The 23,173-nt window shown below is 37.6% G+C and overlaps 1 protein-coding gene across 1 annotated transcript in view; it reads left to right on the forward strand.

Moving 5' to 3' along the window:
- The window catches only part of TBC1D32 (TBC1 domain family, member 32), a 319,433-nt gene that overhangs the window by 102,125 nt on the left and 194,135 nt on the right, over nt 1–23,173 (forward strand). The window contains exons 19-21 of the mRNA XM_006878990.1: nt 4,354–4,441; nt 10,871–10,989; nt 22,303–22,419. Coding sequence (XP_006879052.1) covers nt 4,354–4,441; nt 10,871–10,989; nt 22,303–22,419 — 324 coding nt within the window. The remainder of the gene's footprint in view (nt 1–4,353; nt 4,442–10,870; nt 10,990–22,302; nt 22,420–23,173) is intronic.

Consider the following 23,173-nt stretch of genomic DNA (forward strand, 5'->3'; position numbering starts at 1 on the left):
AACAGTGAATAAGGGTTCCAGTCTCTCCACAACCTCGCCAGCATTTGTTGCTTGCTGTTCTGTTAAATTTTGCTAGTCTTACTGGAGTGAGATTATCTCATAGTTGTCTTGATTTGCATCTCACTCAGGGCTAGGGATTTTGAACATTATGTTTTATAAAATCAGTCACTATTGAACCTTTCCCATCATTGCCCTGTCATTTTGCCTGAATCATTCCCTTTGCTTCCTGCCCTCCCTCCAACCACCAAACTGCAGCTCTGTGATTTCACCCCTATGTATCCTCACCCCTTCGCTGCCCCTCTCTCCCCTTGAGTTCCTGTACATGTTTTATATCACTATTAATCAAATACTTTTATTGCCCTATCTCATCAAAGGCCCATTGCACCTTGTCTATTTTTTTACTCCCCCTGCCCCATTCTTCCAGTAAATATCTGCTGTCCTAGTAGTTTTTTCCCTTACTCCCTCTTCTTCAACTGGTGTGAGGCATCTTCTCTTGTGTCTGTATAGGTAGTTTTCAGTTCCTTTTGTTATATCTTGTATGTGATATTAATGATATTGTTTAATAATTTCTGCACTCTGTCGGGTCACCTTTCTTTGGAGTAGGAACAAATATCGATCTCTTCTAGTCAGTTGGTCAGATGGCTGTGTTCCAGATTTCTTGGCACAACTTAGTGAGCACATCCAGGGCAGCATCTATTTAAATATGTCAATTGGTATGCCATCAATTCCTGGAGCCTTGTTTTTTGCCGTTATTTCAGTGCAGCTTGAACTTTTTCTTTCTTAACCATAGGCTCTTGCTCATACGTTGTTTAATGAAATTCTTCTGTGTCAGCCAATTCTTTCTGCTACAGTGACTCTGTATACTTCTTCCATCCTCTTTTAATGTTTCTTGGATCATTTAGCATTCTGCCCAAAGCATCCTTAAATATTGCCACTTGTGGCTTGAATTTGTTTTTCAATTTCTTCAGCTTAAGAAATGCTGAGCGCGTTCAGTTCTTTTGATTTTCTGACTCGAGCTCTTTGCACATTTCATTATAATGCCTTGTTTTGTCTGCCTTAGCTGCCCCTTGAAATTTTCTGTTCACCTCTTTAATTTCTTCGTTTATCTTTGGCTTCTTGGTGCTCTAATGCAATATTCAGAATCTCATATGACATCTATCTTGGTCTTTTCTTCCTCTTCTGCCTTTGTAATGACCTTTTGCATTCTTCATGAGTGATATTCTTGATATCCTCCCACAGCTCATTTGGTCTTTGCTCATTGGTGTTCAGGACCTCAACCTGTTCCTGAGATGGGTTTGAAACACGTCAGCAGAGAACTGTCAGATATGTGGGCTGGGTTTAGAAGAGGCCGTGGTACTAGGGATATTATACCTAATGTTAGATGGATCTTGGCTGAAAGCAGATAGTACCAAAAGAATGTCTATCTGTGTTTCATTGACTAATGTGCTTCTGTGAAACCTGTACTTGAACTAGGAGGCAGTCATCAGAACAGAGGAAAGAGACACTGCATAGTTCAAAATTGGAAACCGTACCTTTTCAATCTATATGCAGAACAGGTCATCCAGGATGCTTGGCTGTATGAGGAGGAATGTGATATCGCGATTGGAGGAAGATTCATCGCCAGCCTGCATTATGTAGATGACATAACTCTGCTTGCTAAAACTGAAGAGGACCTGAAGTGCTTGCTGCAGAATATCAAGGACTGCTGCCTTCAGTATGGATTGAGGCTTAAAATCAAGAAAACAAAGATTCTCACCACTGGGCCAATTGGCAGCAACATTATGGATTGTGAAGAGATTGAGATTGTTAACAATTTTAGTTTACTTGGTTCCATAGTCAACACTCTTGGTACCGGCAGCCAGGAAATCGAGAGACAAACTGCACTGGGAAAGTCAGTTGTCAGAGACCCCTCCAGTATACTAAAGTGTAACGACATCAGTCTGGAGATTAAGATGTGCTTGATCCAGGCCTTAGCCTTCTCAGTTACTTCCTATGTATCGGAGAGCTGGACAGTAACTAGGGATGATAGAAAGAGAATTGATGCCTTTGAGTTGTGGTGCTGGAGAAGAATGTTGACTATACCATGGACTGCTAGGAGCACAATTAGGTGCATCCTAGGGAGGGTGAGACCAAGCTGCTCCTTGGAGGTAAGGATTTTGAAGCTTCATCTGACATACTTTGGACTGGTCCTTGGAGAGAGACATCATCTTTGGGAGAATGGAGGACAGCACAAGAGAGGAAGACCCTTGAAATTTATTGATTCAATAACTGGGGTTATGGGGATGAGTGTGTCAGAGGCAATAATATTACACAGGGTAGGGTAGAATTTAGGGCTCTTGTACATAGGGTTGCTATGAGTCACAAGCAACTCGATGACACATAACAACAACATGTTTACATCATTCTTCTTAGAGTTGCACCTTTTAAGATTTGCACCAGAATTTACAGTTCATTTTTTTTAGTGAGATATTTTGCCTAAACGTAAGCAATTGTCAAAGGTACCATATTAGTTTCTACTCACTAGGTTCCCTGATCCAATGGCAATCCTCTCAGCTGGTCATCCATAGGCAGCCCAGAGGTGGATTTCCAGAATTCACTCTGTCTCTGTGGCCCAATACTGGCAGGCAGATTCTTTTACATTTTTTATAGTTTTAAAAAAATTTTAACGTTTTGTGAGTTTGTTAAAACATAATCCAAAGTCTCAGCAGCAGCCTTTGTGTTCTGCTCTACTGGTCTGTAGGAGCAGCCTGGTCCAGGAGAGCCTTTTTGAAATGGTGTTGTTTTAACTTCTATTTCACTAATGGTGAGGCTGAACCACTTTGAATACCAATTAGCAACTTAGAGTTTTCTTTTTGTTTCTTCATAATTGAAAAAACAAATTATCTCGTCTAGAATCCAGGTTTATTGTTTCATGTGTTTGACAGTGCTTATGAAGGTAAATTCTTGCAATGGAAGCTATCTCTAACTTAGACTTTCTCTGCCTCCTCAGAATGAGTATACTTCATTTTACTATGCTTCACAAAGAATTGCATATTTGGTTTGATTTTGGTAATTTTTTTTTTACACACTAGAGGTTTGTTTAAACCCTATGTCAAGTAAGTCTGTTGCTCTCATTTCTCTAACAGCATTCACTCTGCACTCACTTTGTCTCTGCATCACATTTGGTAATTAATGTAACATTTAAGACTTTTTTATAATATTGTTCCACACTGAATAGAAAAAAAATCCTGTAAATATAAATTATATGCTCTGGGAAACAAAAAAATTGTGAGACTTAATTTAGTACTTATATGCTTTATTGTATTGCTTTAGAACTGAATTTGCAATGTTTTTATGGTATGCCTGTACTTAGAATTAATTGTACTGTGATTGAAACTGGCCCTATCACAATGAGCTTTATTGTTTTGTTCCTTCAGACATCTGAATCAGCAGAATCAGTAGTTATTGATGAGTAATGTGTTTATTTTAGTTATTGTGAAGGAAGGTGAATGGGAAAAATACAAATATTCATCTTATTGTAAATCTGTGCCTTCTAACTATAGAATTAATGGATTGTAGATTAAAGAAAATGAGACATGTGAGTAATGAAAATGGAGAAGTATGCAGTTTATATTTGAAGAAGTTGCAATTAAAATGTATTTTTTGAGTGAAATAATGAAAAAAAATTTAAATTCTAGATGATTAGTTCAGTTTAGAAGTCAACATTTTATAACATAATTTTAGAAGTCAACATTCTATAAAGCCTGAGGAGGAACATTTTTAATTTCTCTTTGTGATTTTTTAAATTCTGGTTTATTTGTAGAGATACACTTTCTTTTGATTTTATAGTATTTATTTACATAATATATGCTTTGTAAAATAGAAAATTAAGGTTTTAATGAAAAATACTGATTCTTTCTGTACATAGAAAATTGCCTTAGAAACAAAAATCACATTTTCTAAAATCTCTACAAATAATTGTCACTTTATACATGAGCAAACTGATATTCAATACAAATCTATTAATAAGATAATGCATGTCATCAATATAAAAAGTGAGGAAATAAAATAGTATCATTTAGTTTGGAGATAATCTTATTTTTCTTATGGTCTAAGCCCCTTATTTATCATATGGTAACATTTATGAAAAGATAAGTCAGAAAGCTATTTAGATTTAATGTGTAGACCAGAAATAACTCTGTAAAAAAATATTACATTAGTATGAACTCACAGATTGTTAAAGTTTATTTGTGCTGTTAACTTTACCTGAATGAATGTTTCATGTTCTACTTATAAAAATCTGTAAATCTATGCAAGGATACAGTGTACTGTGTTTTCTTGCATCTCCTTGATGTTATTTCTTTATGTTTTTAGGTCAACAGACCCAAAAAGTTTGACTATGATGTTATCGTTACTCAAGTGGCATCAACAGCAGCGGGTGCAGTAGCATTGCAAAATTCAGGTATTAGTTTCCTTTTTATTAGATCTTAATGAGTTTAAATAAACTTATCAAATCTGCTAAAAATTTAGTAGGCATATTCAAATATCAAGATGTGTACTATAAATTTATAAAGTTATGTGGCTTTTTTTCTTTTATTTTTAAACCTTTTCTCTCAAGATATCTTTCTCAGACTTCCCCCAACCCCCAGGAAGATAGAGATAAACACTTTTCTATCTTTTCTCTTTCTTGAAAAAGAGGTACATAAACTGACAAACATTTGATGCTTTTAGGATTTTTTTTTTATATTTTATAAATAAAAACTATGTCTACCCTTCTTGATATATTTTATGGAATTGTCCAATGCTCAGTTATTCAGTATATTATATAATAATAAAAATTATAAAGAGAAAACCTTTTTGTTATCATACGTGCTTATCTTCTCCTTTTTCTCACCTCCTTGAAAGCATCCAACTTAAAGTTTAACTTTTAAAGTTTCTAATTAGTATCACTTGGATTTTCAAGACATTAAACCATTGGAGATTTAATATTTTTTATTTTGGTTTAGTGTTAAGACGTTGCACTGCAGTCCCAAAGCCTTGCCATTTGAATCTACCAGCTGCTTTGTGGCAGGATGCACAGTCCCCTTCCATGCAATTTATTGGCTCTGAAAATCCATTGGCGGGTCAGCTCTAGGTCAGTTTTGACCTAACAGCACACACCAACAATAACAATCAATTTCAAAATTATATAAATCCATAATTGGAGGCAAAGTGTAATGCCTAATATAGATGTTATAGCTACATTTTTCAAGAGTTAGAGTTGATTAATCACATTAATCATCACTATAGGGCCTATTTCCAGGCTGGAAAGATGAGCAGAATGGCCAGATTCTGCAAAGGTGTGTTTTCTGGTTTGGGGTTGAGACTAGCGTGTGGCTTTTGCCCGTAATAGGGTTTGAGCTGATTGGGTTTGGTTTTATATTTAAAAAGGCTTTTGTCCACCAGTCTGGGGCTATTTCGAGGCTGGGAAGAGGAGCAGAATGGCTGGATTCTGCAAAGGTGTGTTTTCTGGTTTGGGGTTGAGACTAGGGTGTGTCTTTTGCTTGCAGTAGGGTGTGGGCTGATTTAGATTTGGCCTTGAATTTAAAAAGGCTCTTGGGTACTTAGGCCTGTGGCCCTCGGGCCTGGTATTTATGGATCTCCTGAATGAAACAGTCTTGAAAGCAGGAGTGGCATCCATTTTCGAAAAATGCTTGCCTCTGGAGACTCTATGAACTTGGAGAAAAGATGAAAGTTTTGTGTTCAAGACTTTCATTCATAAGGTTGCTATGAGTGGTGTACATCTCTATGTCACTTAACAATAACATTTATTCCTTCAGTGAAAATATTTTCTTTTAAATTTGTTTTCCAACTATAGTAATTAAGGCTCTCAGGTGTCTTCAGGTGTCTCACATGTCTACGGTTAAGGCATTTGGCTGCTAACCAAAAGGTCATCGTTGGAATTCACCAGTGGCTCCATAGGAGAAATTCTTGGTGATCTTCTCCCATGAAGATATAGGGCATTATCATGAGTCTGGAATGAAGATTGTAGAGTGGAGTATACTTGGGGTGGGGGTGGGGAGGTGCAGGGGATTGTATACCAGTGAAGAAATTTTTCTTTTACTTTTCAAAGAGTGAACTGGAGGTGGGGTGGGCAGGGAGAAAAGTGCAACAATGAATGAATGGAAATCCAAAATCTCTCTGAATATTCATTGAATCTTTTTTTTTTTAAAAGATTGCCCTGCAGGAACCTTATGGGGAAGTTCTGCTCTCTCCTATAGGGTCGCTATGAGTTGACCCTGACTTATTATACCCAAGAGTAATAGCATAACACATAGAAATGAAGACTAATAATGGTATAATGTCTTAAGTACTATATTGAGAACTTTACATAAATCATTCCATTAGTACTTCACAGAAGTCCTGGAATTTAGCATTGATATTTTCATTTAAAAATGTAGAAACTGAGATTTGCTAAGAACATACATCTCATAAATTCAAAAAGCTCATTGCTTTAATAAGGACCCAGGAATAGATGGTATACCAATTGAAGTATTTCAGATAACAGGTGTTGCCCTGGATGTGCTCACCAAGTTGTGCCAAGAAATCTGGAGAGCAACCACTTGGCCAACTGACTGGAAGAGATCTATATTTGTTCCCATTCCAAAGAAAGGTGACCCAACTGAGTGTGGAAACTACAGAACAGTGTCATTGATTTCACATGCAAGCAAGATTTTGCTGAAGATCGTCCAAAAACGATTAGAACAGCACATCAGCCGAGAACTGCCGGAAGTCCAGGCTGGGTTTAGAAGGGGTCGTGGTACTAGGGATATTGTTGCTGATGTTAGATGGATCTTGGCTGAAAGCAGGGAATACCAGAAGAATGTCTATCTGTGTTTCATTGATTATGCAAAGGCATTTGACTGTGTGGATCATAACAAACTGTGGCTGACTCTGAGAAGAATGGGAATCCCAGAACATTTAATTGTGCTAATACGAAACCTATACTTGGACCAAGAAGCAGTAGTCAGAACAGAGCAGGGTAACACTGCATGGTTCAAAATTGGGAAGGGTGTACGCCAGGGATGCATCCTGTCTCTATACCTTTTCAACATGTATGCAGAGCAGATTATCCGAGAGGCTGGGCTCTATGAGGAGAATTGTGGCATCAGGATTGGTGGAAGGTCTATTAACAATCTGCGTTATGCAGATGACACAACCCTGCTTGCTGAAACTGAGGAGGACCTCATGCACTTACTGCGAAGGGTCAAGGACTGCAGCCTTCAGTCTGGACTGAGGCTCAATGTCAAGAAGACAAAGATTCTCACCACTGGACCAATTGGCAGCGTCAGGATGGATGACGAAGAGATTGAGATTGTTCACAGCTTCAGTTTGCTCGGCTCCACAGTCAACACTCTTGGTACCAGCAGTCAGGAAATCAAAAAGCGTATCGCGATGGGAAAGTCTGCTGTTAGGGACCTCTCAAAGGTACTCAGGAGCAACAGTGTCTCTCTGGAGACTAAGGTGCGCCTGATACAGGCCATGGTATTTGCATTCGCTTGTTATGCATCAGAGAGTTGGACAATGACTAGGGAGGACAGAAGGAGAGTGGATGCTTTTGAGCTGTGGTGCTGGAGAAGGGTACTGAATGTACCCTGGACTGCCAGGAAAACAAACAGATTTATCTTGGAGAGGATTAAACCAAGCTACTCCTTGGAGGCAAGGATTCTGGGGCTTCGTCTGACATACTTTGGACATGTTGCCAGGAGGGACGGGTCCTTGGAGAGGGACATCATGCTTGGGAGGGTTGAGGGACAACGCAGGAGGGGAAGACCCTCTATGAAATGGATTGATACGGTGACTGGGGTAATCGAGATGGGTGTGTCAGAGGTGGTGTGGTTGGCACAGGATAGAGCAGGGTTTAGGGCTGTTGTGCATAGGGTCGCTATGAGTCGGAAACGACTCGACGGCACATGACAACAACAACAACAGCATTGCTTTTGAAGTGGAACCAACTCGTAGCTGCTTAAGAGAAGGCCTGACTTTTCCTGTGGCACCACTAGTGTATTCAGGCCATCAGACGAGTATAACCTTTGTGGTCAGAAGTGTAACTCCCTACAGATTATGCCACCCAACGCCTCTTTCCTTATAAGTAGTAGATTACACAACCCAAATCCACTCTGACACATAAGTTACTGTGGTGTTATCGGCCTATTGTTCAAAATGGCTTTCCTATTCATTAATTTATTTTGCCATATGGATGGGCAGAAATATGCAAATAGTGTTAGCGTATCCACAAGGGGACTGACTAGTCTCACTAATCCCCAAGGTGATTGGCTAGTTTTACCCTTATTTGAGTGAATCCAGCAGTAGAATTGAAAAGTTTCACCAACAGCAAAGGAGTGGCAGCCTCACAGTGAGCATCTTTCAGAACCAGAGATTCCTGCACCAGCTTGACTTAGGGCAGCAGCAGTGGTTGAAACAGGGGACCAGAGACCTGACATGAGACAGAGCTTACCCTGGGATTGCTACTCTTTTTGAAACCAGAGCTAAAAGCCTTTGCCCAGGTTTATTGGAGGGGGTGCAGACCTATAATTTGCAGGACTGAGAGATTTGTCCAGAAACTGTGAGGCTCAAGGCTGCGGTGTCTGCAAGTTCATTTCAGAAGTTGTCCTGGCTCTATTCTGGTACTAACCTGGATTAAAACCTTTTGACTTTCCCAATATGGTTCTGTGTGGTCTGTGAACTATCACATCAGGTTTTGGACCCAGTAAAGCAGTAAGATTGCTGTTGAGATGAATAGAAAGAGGTGTGGGAGAATGGGGACATTTCTGGCCTCATGGGAATTGGTTTGTGTTGTTGATGGAGACAGTTTCCCTTTGAGAAGTTGGAAAATGTCAGATACAGCTTTTCCCACGTGATTCTTATTCTTTTTATAGTTTCCAATGCTATAAATATCTAGAAATTTTTCTCCTAAGATGTGACTGTTGGGTTAGCAATGAGACCTGATATTGACTGTATGTCACCAGGGCTCATTAAACTGTTAGATTATTGCTATTTTTAAGTTCTGTCAAGTAGAGTATGACCCCGTGAACAGGTGACCTGAATCCTGCCCTATCCTGTGCCATCCTCATCATCTCTGACACACATTGCTGAAATTACTGTGTCAGTCCATTTTGTTGGGGATCTTCATGACCCTCACTGACTCTCCACCTTTCCAACATGATAACCCTTTCCAAGGAAAAGATGAAGCTTCATCATCTTTGTCTCCAAGAAGCGCTTGGCACTTTCCCCAAGACTCATCTGCTTGTTCTTTTGACAGTCTATGGGATATTCAGTACTCTTTTCCAGCACCATAACTCAGGGCATCAATTCTTCTTCTGTTATCCTTATTTATTGTCCTGGTGGTTGAGAAGATCATGACCTGAATCAGGTGCGCCTTAGTCTTCAACTGACATCATTGTGTTTCAGCGTTTTGGAGAGGTCCCTGACAGCAGCCCTGCTCAGTGCAGTACATCTCTTGATTTCTTGACTACTGGTCCTAAGGATGTTGATTGTTGATCCAAACAAGATGAAATCACTGACAGCTTCAATCCTTTCTCTAGTACAATGTTGACTATTTATCGTGTGGTGTTTTGTTTTTTTGATGTTGAAATGTAATCCATACCAAAGGCTGTAGTTGTTGATCTTCTCCAGTAAGCATTCATATCCTCTTCACTTTCAGCAAGAAAAGTTGTGTCATCTGCATAATGTACGTTCTTGGTGAGTTTTCCTTCAATCTTGATGCCACATTCTTCTTCACAGAGTTCAGCTTACCGAATTAAGACTTTAGATTAGAAACTTGGATTTTTTTTTTTCGAGCTAACATTTAAAAAGTTATAATGTAAGTACTTTTCTACTCTATTATTACTCTGACCATATAGTTTTATATGTCTTCATTTATAAATGCTATCATTTGTATTATTCCATATGATTTGATTCTTCATAGAGAAATTTAATAGTAACTGACTTTAAAATTAATTTTCATTTAAATGTGTAATATTTGACACACGAGAATTGAGTCTGTATTAATGCAAAAATGCATGAAATAGAAAATTGTCTAATTATGTCTAGTTATTAAGAATGATAACTATATTAAAGGTATAAATATTCACTTTCTAGATGCCAGCCTTGCCTTCGGTCTCTTCCCTTTACCATCCCACATGTGTACACATGTACAGCTTTTTAGACTGTTTTATATTGTATGCTTATTTGCAGAAAAAAATATAACCCTATCATTTTTCAAAAAAACCCAAAACCTGCTCAGTGAAGTTATTGGCAAAAGGACGAAAGATTACATTCATAATTTAGTTGTTCTTCAGGTAAATAGTCTTGTAGGGTTTTGGCATTGTACAATTTTATAATTATATGGTATAATAAAGGTATGTTAATGTTTGTTATTAAGTACCATTTAGTCCAAATCGTCTCACAGTTGTTCTTCAGATTTTCGGAAGCAATAAATTGCACAGGAGGAGATTATCTCTTTCTCTTCTCTAGGGAAGCTGGTAGATTTGAATTTAGCCGTAAGCAATTGTACTGCCAATCCAAAGGTACGTCATTCAGATCTATCAGCTGCTCCACAAGAGAATGATGAATGATGGGCTTTCTCTTTTTGTGCAATTTACTGTCTCTGAAAACCTGTTGAAGGGTCAGCTATGGGTCAGCTCTCACTTGATGGTATACAGCAAACTTTGGGATAGCCGGGTAGTTCCTTACCACTAAGACACCCAAGCTCCCTGTATTATAATGGCAGTTAAAATTTCTGTCAAGAGTTCAAGGATATTTTTTATATGCAAAGCAAAGGTGTGTCCTATAGTAGCATGTCTTGCTAGATGTATAAACATAGCATTAATAATAAAATATTACTTCCTAGGGTTTATTAATGCACTTATAACTGAATTATGGGCCAATCTGGAATGTGGAAGGGACGACGTTAGGGTCACCCATCCTAGATCTACTCCAGTGGATCCTATAGATCGTAGCTGTCAAAAGGTAAGAAGTGATTTGACTGGTCTGATAATGTGTAAACTCTAAGTAAATCTCTTAAAAATTCCTTTACCCAAACTTTATATTCAGTTGCAGTGAGCATGTTTTTGTGTCTCTCTTCTTTCTTTGCGTTAATTTTTTTTCCTTTCAAAATAAGTTTAGTGAGTAATAAGGATGAATACCAGTATTCCTTGGGAATTATGTTTGTCAATGATATTTGTCTTTCATGCTATTTTTATTATATTTTTCACCCTAATGAAGAGTAATAGCATACCAGTCATGTTACCAAACAACCAAATCCCCAACAAAACAATCCTGCAAACAAAAAAAAGGAGTTTTCTCCCCTAGGGATTGAATTTAATAGAGAGTTGTCAGATCATTTGAAAAAGGAACAGGCAAAACAAAGATTATGTCACTTAGAGTAAATGGTAAAAAAGTAGTTTTGAAGTGCTCATACACTAATATTCTTATATGATTTATTGGTTTTAGTATGTTACCTAAATTTTATAAAAATGAGGTGATGGTTTAAAAAATCCTGACAAATCTGTTTTGGAAGACATGCAGCCAGAATACTCCTTAGAAGCAAGGATAGTGAAATTGCTTTTTACATGGCTATGACGTGTTATCAAGAGGGGCCAAGCCATGGAGAAAACGCATTCAATTTGATAAAGTAGATATTCAACTTGAAAGAGTAAGAATCTCAAGATGATTAATTGGTAAAGTGCCTGTAACAGTGGACTCAAGAACAGCAGCGATTGTCCCGATAATAATGGACCAGGCAGGATTTTGTTCTCTTGTACAGATTGAGGTGAGTCACAGTTGACTTGATGACATCTAGCAACACCAACAACTCTATCATTGTTGCAGGCTGCAAAGTTTCCATTCAAAAGGTATCATGGTATCATTCAATTATAAAAAACACTACAGTGCTTTTATTTCCCAATACTTGACTAGCTTCCTCCTGTGGAAAACATTTATAAACTCTTGAGAAAGAATATGCAAATCCTTTCTTTGAAAGCACGGTAATACCACAAAATGTTGCTGTTGTGTACTGTCGAGTTGGAACCGACCCATAGCTGACCCTCTGGTGGGTATTCAGAGGCAGTTAATCTCCTGGGAGATGCTTGCCCACCCTTCTCCCTTGGAGCAGCTGGTGGGTTTGAACCAAGTGCATTTGGGATGGCAGCGCAGCTTCTTACCATTAGGTCACCAGAGCTCTCAACCCAAAATAAGGAGCCCCCAAAATTGCAATCAATTCAGTGGCACTGGTTGAGTTTTTTAATTTAGCCAAATTATGCCCAAGACACGTACCAGTTTTTGTTCTCTATATTTTGTTGTTGATGTTGTTTGCCATCAAGTCAAGCATGACTCAGCGACCCTATGACCTGATGCCTTTCTATAACTGTCATCATTTATCCAAGTTCATAGAGTTTCAAGAGGCATGTTGTTTAGAAAATGGATGCCACTCCTGCTTCCAAACCTGTCTTAAACTGGGAGCTCCACCAAACACTGTCCATCCTGGATAACCATTATGGCATTTGACACCCCAGTGGTAAAATGTTCAGCATCACAGCAATCTCAGGTTACCCCAGTACAGCATATTGAGAGAAGAGTGCTGTACCACCTAGACGAATGTTCCTCCAAAATAACAACCAACTCTAAATACAAAGGCCTTCCCAAGGTCTTTTTGACTCTAAAAAAAAAAAAAGAGGCTTAAATAAACACCAACCAATATAGTATGTTGTTGTTGTGTGCTGTTGAGTTGCCTGCAATGTTTAGCGACCCTCTGTATAGAAGCTCTGAACCCTTCCCTGTCCTGAGCCAGTCTCACTGAGTCCGACTTTGTGGGTTTCCAACACTGTGTGTGAGGAGGCGACCTAACTTAAAACTCAGACACTAAAGCAGGTTTCAGACTCTTCTTTTTGCCAAGATCCAACTGACATTGGCAGTAATCTTCAGCAGGATTTTTTCTGGTGTGTGATGATGTTCTGTACGTAGATACCAGTAATCTAATATCCTTGAAGTTTCATCAGGCAAAGTATAGAGTTATGTATAAATTGAAAAGTAGAGATTCCTGGGAAGAAGAGTACTTCAGAGGAGGCATTTTATACTATATATTCTCTTTCTGGGTTAATATATAGCTAGCCCCGCAACTATGTATGTGAACTTAGAGAAATCAAATACTGATAACTACATGTGAAGATATCGGGCTGGATTTAGAAGAGGTCATGGTACTAGGGATATTATAACTAATGTTAGATGGATCTTGGCAGAAAACAGAATACCAGAAGAATTTCTATCTGTGCTTCATTGACTATGCAAAGGCTTTTGACTGTGTGGATCACAACAAGCTACGGCTGACTCTGAGAAGAATGGGAATCCCAGAACATTTGATTGTGTTAATGCGAAACCTATACTTGGCCCAAGAGGCAGTCGTCAGAACAGAGCAGGGAGATAATGGATGGTTCAAAATCAAGAAGGAGGTCTGTCAGGAATGTATTTTGTTTCCTTACCTTTTCAATCTGTATGCAGAACAGATCATCCGAGACGCTGGACTGTACGAGGAGGAATGTGGCATCAGAATTGGTGGAAGAATCATCAACAACCTGCGTTATGTGGATGACATAACCCTGCTTGCTGAAACTGAGGAGGACCTGAAGCGCTTGCTTTAGAAGGTCAAAGACTGCAGCCTTCAATATGGATTGAAGCTCAACATCAAAAAAACAAAGATTCTCACCACAGGGCCAATTGGCAGCATCAGTATGGATGGTGAAGAGTTTGAGATAGTTAACAGTTTTAGTTTACTTGGTTCCACAGTCAACACTCTTGGTAACAGCATCCTGGAGATCAGGAGACGAACTGCATTGGGAGAGTCAGCTGTGAGGGACCTCTCAAGAGTATTGAAGAGTAATAACGTCAGGCTGGAGACTAAGGTGTGCCTGATCCAGGTTATAGTCTTCGCAGTTACGTGCTATGCATCAGAGAGTTGGACAGTGTATAGGGATGACAGAAGGAGAATTGATGCCTTTGAGATGTGGTGCTAGAGAAGAGTGTTGAATATACCATGGACTGCTAGGAGAACAAACAGGTTTGTCCTGGAGAGGGTGAAGCCAGAGTGCTCCCTGGAGTCAAGGATTCTGAAGCTTCATTTGACATACTTTGGGCATGTTGCAAAGAGGGACTGTCCTTAGAGATGGTCATTATGTTTGGGAGAGTGGAGGGACGGCACAGGAGAGGAAGGCCCTCCATGAGATGTATCGATTCTGTGACTGGAATGGTGGGAATGAGTGTGTTTGAGATGGCAAGATTGGCACAGGATAGAACAGCGTTTAGGGCTCTTGTACATAGGGTTGCTATGAGTCGCAAGCGACTCGATGGCACGTAACAACAACACAGGTGAAGAGAGCTTAGAGTTTCAGTTCAACCAAGCTAATGGCTAAATGAAACAAACTATGACAAGACCAACAACAAAAACAAGAACCAGGTTCTATAATATGTTCTTCACTTTGTATATGATATAACCCAAAATTCTTAAACCTATGAAGTAATGGGGAAGTGAGCCACATGCTTAAGGAAAAGATCAATTTTAGAGGTTGACTAGAAGATAAAATATTGAGATTATTGATTAAGGATTTTAAAGCAACTGTTAGAAGTGAAATGTAATAATAATGTGATTTAATAAATGAACAGATTATAAGTCATAGCAAAGAAAGGAAAACTGTAGAAAAGAACTAAATAGGAATTCTAGACTTGATGGGGAAAAATCCCTATCATCTATAATAAATAATTTTCTAAGTAGCTTTAACACAAAGTTTGAAGAATGTAAGAACTGAAGCTCGATGAATGGAAATTATCCAGTCTAAACAGCAGCCAGGAAATGATAAAAAAGAATTGCATTGAGAAAGTCTTCTGTCAGAGACCTCTCCAAAGTACTGAGAGCAGCGATGTCAGTCTGGAGACTAAGATACTCCTGATCCAGGCCATAGTCTTTATAGTTACTTGCTATGCATCAGAAAGCTGGACAGTGACTAGGATGATAGAAGGAGAATTGATGACTTTGAGCTGTGGTGCTGGAGAAGAGTATTAAATATACCATGACTGCTAGGAGAACAAACAGGTTTGTCCTAGAAAGGATGAGACCAGGCTGCTTCATGGAGGCAAGGATTCTGTAGCTTTGTCTGACATACTTTGGACATGTTGCAACAAGGGACAAGTTCTTGGAGAGAGATGTTATGCTTGGGAGGGTGGAGGGACAGCACAAGAGAGGAAGACCTTTGATGAGATGGATCGATTCAGTGACTGGGGTAAGAGGGATGAATATTCAGAGACATTAAGATTGGCACGGGATAGAGCAGAGTTTATGGCTGTTGTATATAGGGTCACTATGAATCGCAGGTGACTAATAGCACATGACAATAAACAACAAAGAACAAGAGAATAAAAAAGACAAAAAAAGGAAAAACTTGAGTGATTGGGGAAATATATTAAAAGTATTTGGAAGCAGGAGTAGCATCCACTTCCTAAACAGCATGCCTCCGGAAACTGTGAACTTTGATAAATGTTTTTTAATAGGGTTGCTTATATATGTAGTATAGTATCAGAAAGAAAGAATGCGACATATAAATATTTGATTAATTAATAAATTAATAATGACAATGGTAGGAACCGATTAGTTCTGAACAAAATATCAAATTACACCAACTCTAAAACCAAAAACAGTTGCCATCTAGTTAGGTCTGACCCATAACATGTCTCTGTATGCTAGACTAGAACCATGTCTGACTAAAACTACACTTTCATGGCTTTCTTTTTGCAGTTAGATTATCAGACCTTTCTTACGAGGTATCTCTGGATGACTTGAGCCCCCAACGTTTTGGTTAAGAGTCAGGTTTGTTAACCATTTATAGAATACATGGTAAAATTACCATTTATCATAATTAAATGAGCTTAACATGTTTTAATTGAATAATACTATTCAAAACTCATTTCTAAGAAATGTTCTTAACATATCAATCCTTAATCTGATAAAGGATAGCTATAAAAATTTACAACATAGATCATACTTAATAGTAAAAAATTGAATCTAAAATCAGACCATTCAAACTACTCTATACAAGGGGAAAAATTATAAAAGGGAAAGAACACGGTAAAACATTCTATTTAAAAATATCATGTGCAGTTGAGTCTGAATCGACTTGTGAAGATAATATAAAATTTTCTTCCATATATTACAGAAAACTTAGCCAAACAGAAGGCTTTTCCTTCAACTATAATAAGCTCAATATGTTGGGTCTTACGGGGGCACAAACTTTGGAGTTAATTCATGCTAGTAATTATCATTCATTCACTTTTTTGATGATTGATTACCAAGAAAACGATTGTCTTCACAATTCTCTATGTAGTTTCTTATCATAGCACAAGCATTGGGATTAACTTGACTCAATGGCACCTAACAACAACCACCACCACCATTTACTACAGATTCTGTTAACCACAGATTATGAAAATTCTTCAATTTCTTACGAGCCATCGAGAAAATTTTTGTCTCTGTCATGAAGGAGAAAGACTGTTCTGAAGGACTTGGCAAAAAAATAAAACTCCAGGAATTGGTGGAATACCAACTGACATATTTCAGCAAACAGATACTGACCTGTATGTGCTCACCGGATTGTAACAAGAAATCTGGAGGACAACTACTTTGCCAACTGACTGGAAGAGATCTATATTTATTCCCATTCCAGAAAAAGGTGATCTAATAGAGTGTGGAAATTATCGAACAATGTCACTAATACCATATATTAGCAAAACCCTGCTGAAGATTATCCAGAAACAACTATAACAGTACATTACAGAGGAATCCCATAAATAAAAGCTGGGTTTAGAAGAGGTCACGGCACTAGGGATATTATTGCCAGTGTCATTTGGATCTTGGCAGAAAGCAGAGAGTACCAGCCAGGGGAAGGTCTGTGTTTCATTGACTATGCAAAGGCATTTGACTTTGTGGATCTCAACAAATTGTGGCTAAGCTTAAGGAAAATGGGAGTCCCAGAACACTTGATTGTGCTTATATGATACCTATACTTGGACCAGGAAGCAGTCCTCAAAACAGAGCACGGAAACACTTCATCGTTTAAAATCAGGAAAGGAGTGTGTCAGGGATGCATCTTGTCCCCATAGCTATTCAAACTGTATGAAAATAAGATCATTTGGGGAGCAGAGATTTAGGAGAAAGAGTGTGGCATCAAGATTGGAGGAAGACTCATCAATAACCTACAATATGTAGATGACACAACTTTGCTTGCTGAAACTAAGAAGACCTGAAGTGCTTGCTATAGAAGGTCAAGGACTGTAGTCTTCGATGGAGTGAAGCTCAACATGAAGAAGATAAAGGTTCCCACCACTGGCCAAATGGCAACACTATGATAGATGGAGAAGAGATTGCAGTTGTTAGCAATTTTAGCTTATTGGATCAACAATTAAGAGTCTTAACACCAGCAGTCAGGAAATCAAAAGATGAATTGCATTGGGAAAATCTCCTGTTATGGACCTCTCCGGAGTGCTGAAAAGCAGCGATGTTAGTCTAGAGACAAAAGTATGCCTTATTCAGGCCCTGGTCTTCAAAATTACATGTTATATTTCAGAGAGCTGGATGATGACTAAAGATGACTGAAGAAGAATAGATACCTTTGAGTTGTGGTGCTGTAGAAGAGTCTTGAATATACTATGGACTGCCAAGAAAACAAATCTGTCTGTTTTGGAAAGGGTGAAACCAAGTCTCTCTTTGGAGGCTAGGATTTTGAAGGTCTCTCTCACGTACTTCGGACATGTGGCTAGGTGAGACTGGTCCTTGGAGAAGGGCATCAAGCTTGGAAGGGTGGAGGGACAGTGCAGGAGAGGAAGACTATGAGTAAGATGAGTTGATACAGTGACTGGGACAATGGGGGTTGGTGTATTGCAATTAGACTGGCTCAAGACAGGAAAGGGTTTAGAACTGCTGTACGTAGGGTCACTATATGTCACAGGTGACTCAAGGACATGTAACAACAAAAAGATAACTTTTTTTTATTTAAGCCTATTGTTTAGAGTAAAAAAGACCTTGGGGAGGGTCTTTGTGTGTAAAGTTGGTTGTTAGTATATTTTGGAGGAACATTCTTCTAAGTGGTACAGCACTCTTCTGTCAGTATGCTGTACTGAAGTAACCTGGGGTTGCTCTGATGCTGAACTGTGCTATTGTGGTGTCAGATGCCAGAAGGGTTTCCCAGGGTGAGCAGTGTTTGTTGGAACTTCCAGTTTAAGACACGTTGGGAAGCAGGAGTGGCATCCACTTCTTAAACAACATGCCTCTGGAAACTCTATGAACTTTGAAAAATGACAATATTATAGAAAGGCTTCAGGCCTTTTATTCATAGGGTCACTATATGCTCAAATCGATGACAATCAACAACAACAACAACAACAACAACTATCAGTTGTGTAGGGAAATTCTGGTAACCTACTGGGTAAGAAATTGTCTTGCCAGCCAGAAACCAGGCAGTTTGAATTGACCAGTTCTTCCACTGGAGAAAGATGAGTAATACATTCTTGCTGATTTACAGCTTGGCAAAACTGGTAGGAGGGTCAGTTATGAGTCATTTGTGACATAATGGCGATAAGAGAGAGACTTTTCACCTCAAATATTAACTATTTATCAATTTTATACTTATTGTGCATTTTTTTCTGAGGATTAGATTAGATCTCACCTTATTGCTGTAGAATTAGAATTAAATAATAGCTGACCCTTCAGTTGGTTTCCAAGGCTTTAACTTGGATGAGAGGATACTGTCCATTCTTTCTTCCTTGGCATTGCTGGGGGGTATGAACTGCCAAGGAGGGTCAGTCTTGGGATTAGCACTGACTGCAGTGACACCACCGGAGAGAATATGCATAAATATGAGTAGTACAGTACTTAACCCAAGCTATAAATGCTTATGTAATGGTAGCTTACTCTTAGCTATTGTTATTGCCCTGGGGGCTTAGTGGTAAGGAATTGCTGTGCCAACCTAAAGGAGCACAGTTTGAATCCACCAGCTGTCTGTAAGAGAAAGAAGGGCAGTCTCCTACTATTTATGATTTACTGCCTCTAAAAACCCACTGGAGGGTCAGCTACAAGTCAGTTCCATGTCAACGGTACATAACAATAACATGATATTATTAGGTGCTCATAAGTTGAGTCTGACTCATGGTGACCCCATGTGTACAGTGTAGGACTGCTCTGTAGATTTTCAAGACTCTGACCTGAGCTTTTGGAAGTACATCACCAGGTCTGTCTTCTGAGACACTTGTGTATGGATTTTGTAGAACTTCAATATCTAGGTAGAGTGACACAATGATTTTAACAATGGGCTTGAGCATATTGGGAATCCTGAGGATGACACAGGGTAGGACCAACAGATCTGTTGTTTTTAGTGTTGTTATGAGTATTAGGTGGCTTGATGGCACATAACAACAACTTTTCTAGTGGTACTAGGTATACTATTACTGTCACCATTTTCCTTCTAACATTTCTTACCTAAGATACTTTATAAAATATACAAAATTACTTATTTCCTTTTAAAACCTTTTCTTCTATTGAAACTTTATTTTTGAATCACTTTCTGATCACTCTTGTCAATTGGACACGTTTTAAAGGAATCTCTGATGTTTTGCATCTAAGTAACATATGCTAGTCTTAAAACTGCCAAATCCTAATTTGTTTGTTTTTCCAAAAATTATGTCTATGCATAAAATCATTTTTCTTCAGAGCATTTTGAGAGAACAAATACTGAGATCATTAACCTAATATCTCCTTTTCTCTTCTCCTGCCTAGCTGCTTCCTACTTGAGCAGGTGTTTTTCTCCCTTCTCCTTCTCCGTTCTTTAATGTCATCCTCCCAATAATCCCAGTCCCTTCTGTGGAGCAAGGCCCTCAGGTCATTTAGGACATTGTTTTAAATGATCTGATAGGGTAGGTATCCTGAACTACATGCTCTGTGAGTTCTTGTAGATAGAGTACCAAGCATCAGACAAAATTCTTGAAAACCAGCTCAGATATTTTGGATCAGTGCATAAGTTTGAATGAATGACTATAACCAGCATGAGGATTTTTAATTAACAAGAAAAATTTCTGTTTTTGGATAATTTATTTTGTGCTTTAGTCTTAAAATTTATCCACATTGCTTTGTCTTTTTACTATTTTTTTATTATTATTACACAAATCCCATTCTTCTCTTTAAATAATTTGTGATAAAGAATTATGTTACTTAGTATAAGTTTTAGATAATTAATGTATAATAATACCAGCATGGTATAATGTTATTTTTGTGTGAACCAAATATTATACTTTCTTGTATCCCAGAATTGCTGCTTTAACATATTCACAGTTTTTCTGTGTAGTGAGTAACATCTTTTTTAAAAATGGCAAGTGTCTGAAAAAGAGTTCGTTTTGCTTAGTAACAAACTAGAGAGATTTTAGATTTTGTACAGTCTTTTAAAAATTCAGTTCAGGTTGTTGTAGCCCAGATACAATTATTGAATTGATTTCACCTAATGATTTTAATTAGCTGGTGCTAGAATATCAGAATCACCATTATTTTATGCAGTCTAAAATGATTTTGATAATTTCTTACTTGGAGAAAAGTTCTTTCAAACCAAGGAAACTTTTCACATTTAAATTATGTGAAAACCATCATTTTATTTATTGATACACGTAATTAATCAAGATTAAGATGTGATTTAATGCCATTTTTTGAAGTATAATTTATGGAAATTGACATTTGTGAAAATGTTTTTGTAGTTATTTCTTATTATAATAATAAGCAGTAAATAATACTTTAAAGGTGAAATGATAATACTTGTTACTAGATTATCGTTAAAATATTTATGGAATTTATATATATATGAATTATAAGCATGCTGATATTTGTCCCTAACAAATTATTACCTTCTTACTTAGTTTTCCATTAACTGTAGAATAAAGGCTGGCACTATTAAATAGTGCCTGAAACTTATGTCTTGGTTTGAATTCATGCTCATAGTCTGGGAATAAGAAAATTTAGGTCTTAGTATTAATTCTTCTATCAGCTTTCTGATTGTGTTTCTCTAGAGAAGTCATACATCTCTCTAGACCTTGAGTTTTCTCATGTAGTAAGTGAAAAATGAATTAAATATTCTCTTTATATCTCAACATAGTATAAATCCTCAGTTTTTATGATCCTGAAATTTCTGAATTTGAAATATTTTGGGGTCAAAAAAGGGTAAGTAGAAAGCCTAATACTTATAAACAAGTTCAGGTTAATAGAATGGAAACTAAACACATGGTCTTGAAAAAATATTTAATTTTCTGAGAAGAATGAAGTTTAATGGAAATACTTCAGAAAAGATGTTTCAGCAAGCTTTCTGATAGTTGAGCCAAAAGAATAGAATAAATGGACAAGAAGCATATATTAATTGGTTGAAAAAATTCTGTATATGCGGCAGTCAGTTGAAGAAGACCACAGCCTGATTTGATTGATTGAAGTGGTGACTTCGTGCTGTGAAATAATGGGAAAATGAGGCTTTGGAGACTGTAAATTGAAGAAGGGTGTCAATTAGTGATAATGCCTTGAAAGTCATCCTAGGAAGTTTAGAGATGATGTTTAGTGATGAACAGCCCCTGCTTGCTTTTGAGCAGGGGGCCAAAGAATGAAATATGCCTCCGAAAAATATCCCAGCTACTTTTAATAAGATGAAACGAGAGTGAGGAGCTTAACAATTTCATGGAAAGATTAACTTGGGAAGATTGCACCAGAAAATGAGCTCTTTTTGATTAGAAAAGCTGTAGTTTTTTAAAATGAACTATAATATCTAGGCTAGTTGGATTTCCAGTGAATGCAGTTAAAAGATAGCTTTGTGGCCTCCGGGCAAGAAGACATCCAATTCATTATCTTGTCCCAGAACTTGTAGGTATTATTTTCTTCTGTTTTCTTATCCATCCTATATTACTTTGCAGAGAATGAGAAAGATATATCCATTCAATTTTTTCTTAGAACCAAACTGTCGAAGAGATAAACAGCATTTTCAAACTCCAACTCGTGTATGTTTTAAAACAATCATTACATGACATATTCACACATAGATTATTTTCATGCTTGTTAAGTATTTAACATGTACTTGTCATGTGTGTATATATTTCATATATGTAGATTAAGTTTATATTTTTAAAATGAATCTTTATGTCATTTAGCTGTAAAGCTATATTGGTGTTCTGTCGTTGTTGTTGATATAATGGAAAAACTATTTAAATCCTTTCTTTCTTTTTCCTTAGTCTTTTCTAGCACTGGTGACCTTGTTATCTTCTCCTGCTGTGTATGAGCTGGTAGGAAATCAAGAACTTCCTAATAAAGCAGAATATTGTCTTCGTGAGGTTCCAACGTGTATTATTGTAAGTTTTCTTCTCATCTTTTTAAAAAAATAAATGATACTGTTTTAGATTGCTTTTAAAATATAATTTCAGTTATGAAAGGAAAAAAAAGGTTAATTACTTATATTTAAAGGCTATTTTGTTTACATACCCAGGAATTATCAATTTTGTGAATTTTCTGTGAATAGAATCTTCATATCCAGGGGTACATATCAGTCCTTATACCAGTCTGAATAACAGGGTAATGTCCCACAGTTGTATTATATTACCTATTGACATACTACTGTGATTCAGTTCCACTGGGAACTTTGAAGGAGAAAGAGCAACAACCTTTTCCTGTAAAGGTTTATAGCCTCAGAAAATGATAGTTTCTTTCAGTTGGAGTTAACTCTTGGCAGTACTTTCTCTTTAATCCATAAAGAGTCTTGGGATAGTAAAAATATGTATACTAATGATTTTTAACTGATTTATTACTTTATTCGACACATCAATGCTTTTTCTTCACGAACTAATCTAATTAGGAATAAATTGTCTCCAAGGAGTCCATTATACTTCTTGAATCCGTGTTACTGAACTACGTATTATTGCCCCATGAGGGCAGTAGATACATATTTATTTAACTTAAGGCTCACTTCATATGAATACTCCCAGATTATTGACCTGTTGTAATCACTCAGGGACGCTTAATTTTTCATCTTTGCATGAGATGGAATTGAGCACACATGAACATGTGCATATCAGCAGATGTGTATAAGAATAAAAATGACTCAGTAAA

This window comes from Elephantulus edwardii, unplaced genomic scaffold (assembly GCF_000299155.1).
Source record: "Elephantulus edwardii isolate Elephantulus edwardi_28Jun2011 unplaced genomic scaffold, EleEdw1.0 scaffold00002, whole genome shotgun sequence".
In the NCBI taxonomy this organism is placed as follows: domain Eukaryota; kingdom Metazoa; phylum Chordata; class Mammalia; order Macroscelidea; family Macroscelididae; genus Elephantulus; species Elephantulus edwardii.